At 52.9% G+C, this 3,247-nt stretch overlaps 1 protein-coding gene across 1 annotated transcript; it reads right to left on the reverse strand.

Moving 5' to 3' along the window:
- Nucleotides 1–547: 547 nt before the first annotated feature.
- Nucleotides 548–2,855, reverse strand: LOC119096773 (venom protease). Its single transcript, XM_037219695.1, has one exon. The coding sequence runs from the start codon at nucleotides 2,796–2,798 to the stop codon at nucleotides 1,803–1,805; it is 996 nt and encodes a 331-aa protein (XP_037075590.1). The 5' UTR covers nucleotides 2,799–2,855; the 3' UTR covers nucleotides 548–1,802.
- Between the last annotated feature and the right edge of the window lie 392 nt (nucleotides 2,856–3,247).

The raw sequence follows: 3,247 nt of genomic DNA on the forward strand, positions 1-3,247 counted from the left end.
TACCACAATGATCGTTTGATGTCTATCACGTATAGAACCAACTTTTCGCACGAAATTCTGCATTTTTGCACTTTCTTGCCTCCAACGCTGCCAATACGCGTACGCTTGACACGTACAACCATCTGAGAGATTTTTGGAGGGTGTATAAGCCCGGTGCGTAACCGCCCTCCGTTTTGGAGGGTGTATGAGCCCGGTGCGTAACCGCCCTACGTTTTGGAGGGTGTATACGCACTGCCTTAATTTTATCATCGAAAATTTGGTACAGCTGTAGGCAAATAGTGGATCGTTTGGTGAAAAAATTTGAAGGTACCCTGTAAGGTCACTGACCTATGGCAGGTCAAAGTCAGGCCATGGTTTTAGCGAAGTCAATTTCTAGGGAATCGTTTAATCTGGTGCACCAAAGGACTGTTAGACGAAGCCATATGTTTCTGCAATGCCTTCTTAGACAATGCAGCAATTGAACGAGTAAATTGCATTGACCTAAGGTCAGATATGGAGGTCAGACCAAGGTCAATGCCAACCTGTTTTATTGCTCTAGGGCTTGCTGAGTAGGATAGTTTATGGTGCTCATTTCGGATTTATTGATAGCACGAGCAGCATTCTACATCTTCCATGGATTTCTTAAAGATCAGCAAAAGTCATTAGCCTAAAGTGACCCAGGTCAACATTTGGTCTTTAGGAGCATACTGTCTAGCCTTGAACTTTGTCGCTTATTCAAATGCAATACTCAGACCAGGGTTGTATGAAGTTGGTCACCAAGAGGTTGACAAGGTCAAACAGGACTTTCTACGTTGCCCTTGTGGTCTATATATATATATATATGGGTACATATCACACATTATGCCCCCTGTGCCACATGGTACGTTATAGGCCAGACGCTGCCGCGAGATCGATTCTGATTCTGTCGTCGGTGTACTGAATTGTCTCCATGTCACCACATCAAAGGGCAGTTGAACGTTGCTATTATGCACTGCTCAGATTTTTGGCATGGTATTCAAGCGCTGCCTGCATAGGTCACACTTTTAAGGATATCAACGTTTCGAAAAAGGCCAAAGTATTTTACCTGTTCAGCATGCTAATGCTCAGAAAATTGTGTTATCGTCTGGTGTTCAAATGCATTATTGCCAACTACAAAAGCGGTTCTATGAACAGCCCATATTGGTGTAAAGCTTCGAAACTAAGAAAATTTATAGGTCAAATGGGCTGTACTGTCGCACAGGGTTTCCGTGGTTCGCTTGGATTATTGACCGCCGCATGCAAAGGGTCGTCCATGAATTACGACGCACATGGAGAGGAAGATGTGTCTTGATGCATCGTGATCTAAACGCACCGGGGGAAAGAGGAGTTTGGATAACGTTACGTTACTCTCAAATGTCGTCGCAAATCAAGCTATTTTGTGTAGTTCCGACTTCCTCTTTTATGTCCTCAGCTATTAAACTCTGCGCGCTGTAGAAAAATGCGTCGCCGTTGATTATCGTGTACCACACAAACATTTCAAAGCTAAAGCAAGCTTGATATCAGCCAGGTTTAAGTCATTTCGAATTCTACGCAACCATCACCAGCATGTTATTCACACCATTAAGTAGATCCTGAGCGTACGGTTCTGCACATTGGTGCACCAAAAAGAAATAGCCTTAGCACAGGCAATGACAAAGACAGTGACAAACTACTCAATAAGATTGCTGAGGATCCAGTCAATATAGAGACTTTGGTGTAGATGCCGGGAAAATCGGGGTTGCCACAGCCGACGCCGGTGGAGACGATGCCAATGAGCTGGTAGGAGCCGTCGGGCAGCTCGACCATCAGCGGACCCCCGAGTCTCCCCGGCACGCGTCGTGTGGCTTGTCGTCGCGGCTGCTCGCACAGATCTTGGTGCCCTGAAAGCCTCCGGGAAATGCGGTGTTGAACGCGGGCGCCTGGCGGTAGGCGTCCTCACAGGCGCCCTCGTCGAACACACGCAACGGCACCTCCTGCAGCACGTCGGCCGTCTCGCCGCCGAACTCGACCAAGCCCCAGCCGGCCATCTCGACATCCTGGCCGTGGTGCTGGGAGCCGGCCGGCGGCAGGCAGATGGGCCGCACGGCTTTCGTCAGCTGCACCGGCGACTGCAGCCGCACCACGGCCAGGTCGTTCTGCGAGGCGTGGTACTGCGGGTGCCGCACGATGCTGGTGATGTTGCGCTCCTGGTGGTCGACGTCCTCGAAGGTGGTGAGGTCATGATCGCCGATGCGGGCCAGCACGGTGGCGGCCTGCTCTGGCCGTAGGCAGTGGGCGGCTGTGAGCACGTGTCGGTCGGTGATGAGGACGCCGCCGCAGAACCACTTCTGCCCGCCGGTGTCCGTCCGCTGGCCGAACAGCACCATCCACGGCCACTTGCCGAGTATAGCGTTAAAACCGCCGACAGCTTGTGCGACGAACACAGGGCCTGTGAAATCCGTGTCTTTCAGAAGTGGGTTATGTTTTTCAATGGTCGTTGTGTCACGGCGGAAACGGAAGACGGTAATTGTTCTGTTAGGGTTGCCGCATTCCTCCGGCAGCAGCTGTGTGAGGCTTACAGGCTTCGGTGAGGTGGCTTCAGTAGACTCGCAACAGATGAGCGGTGTCCGGCCCGAAAAGCCACAGGGCGTCGGTGGCTTGTTCAGGATGTCCGCTCTGGTCTTGTAGGCGGGGCAGTCGAGGATTGGTGTGCACTGTTGGTTCTCACCAGTGCAGCGTCCAGTCCGGTCCAAAAACTTGATTGGCGCTACGGCACTGAGCAGCGCAAACACCAAGGTGACGTAACACGACCAGCGCTCCATGTTAGCGCGAGTTGCGGCGCCACCTCTCGCACGACCGCTGCCACATCCTCTCGCCGTCGCCTGGCCCGGCGCAGTGGGGCCGTCTGAGTGGCTTCGGCGCCTGCGTGCTGCGCCGCTCGGTTTGGCGCGGCGCCAGCGGGCGCCGCCAGCGCTATGCGCTCGCCCTTTGTATGTTTATAGTGTGCTGGTTTGCTTGGGTCTGCGCCGCTGGTGTGCTTGTTTTTTATGCAGGGCGCGATCATTTGCTGATATGCCACGTGCAGGGCTGGATCATTACCATTCATCCGTCGACTCGCAATCGTCGCAGTCGGGTTTTCCCCGCCTGTCACCCTGGCGGACATCGACTTCCAGGAAATGCACGGCCCCGGGTAATTGCGCTGTGTGGCTGCTGACGTCATTTCCGACCGGTAGGCCCGTTCGTTTAATGCCGCGCAAGATCGGTCGCTGAT

The sequence above is a fragment of the Pollicipes pollicipes genome, unplaced genomic scaffold, assembly GCF_011947565.3.
Source record: "Pollicipes pollicipes isolate AB1234 unplaced genomic scaffold, Ppol_2.1 Scaffold_4295;HRSCAF=5057_pilon_pilon_pilon, whole genome shotgun sequence".
Classification (NCBI taxonomy): domain Eukaryota; kingdom Metazoa; phylum Arthropoda; class Thecostraca; order Pollicipedomorpha; family Pollicipedidae; genus Pollicipes; species Pollicipes pollicipes.

Coding starts and splice junctions, on each gene's coding strand:
- LOC119096773 (XM_037219695.1), bottom strand. CDS start 2,798: ATGGAGCGCTGGTCGTGTTACGTCACCTTGGTGTTTGCGCTGCTCAGT.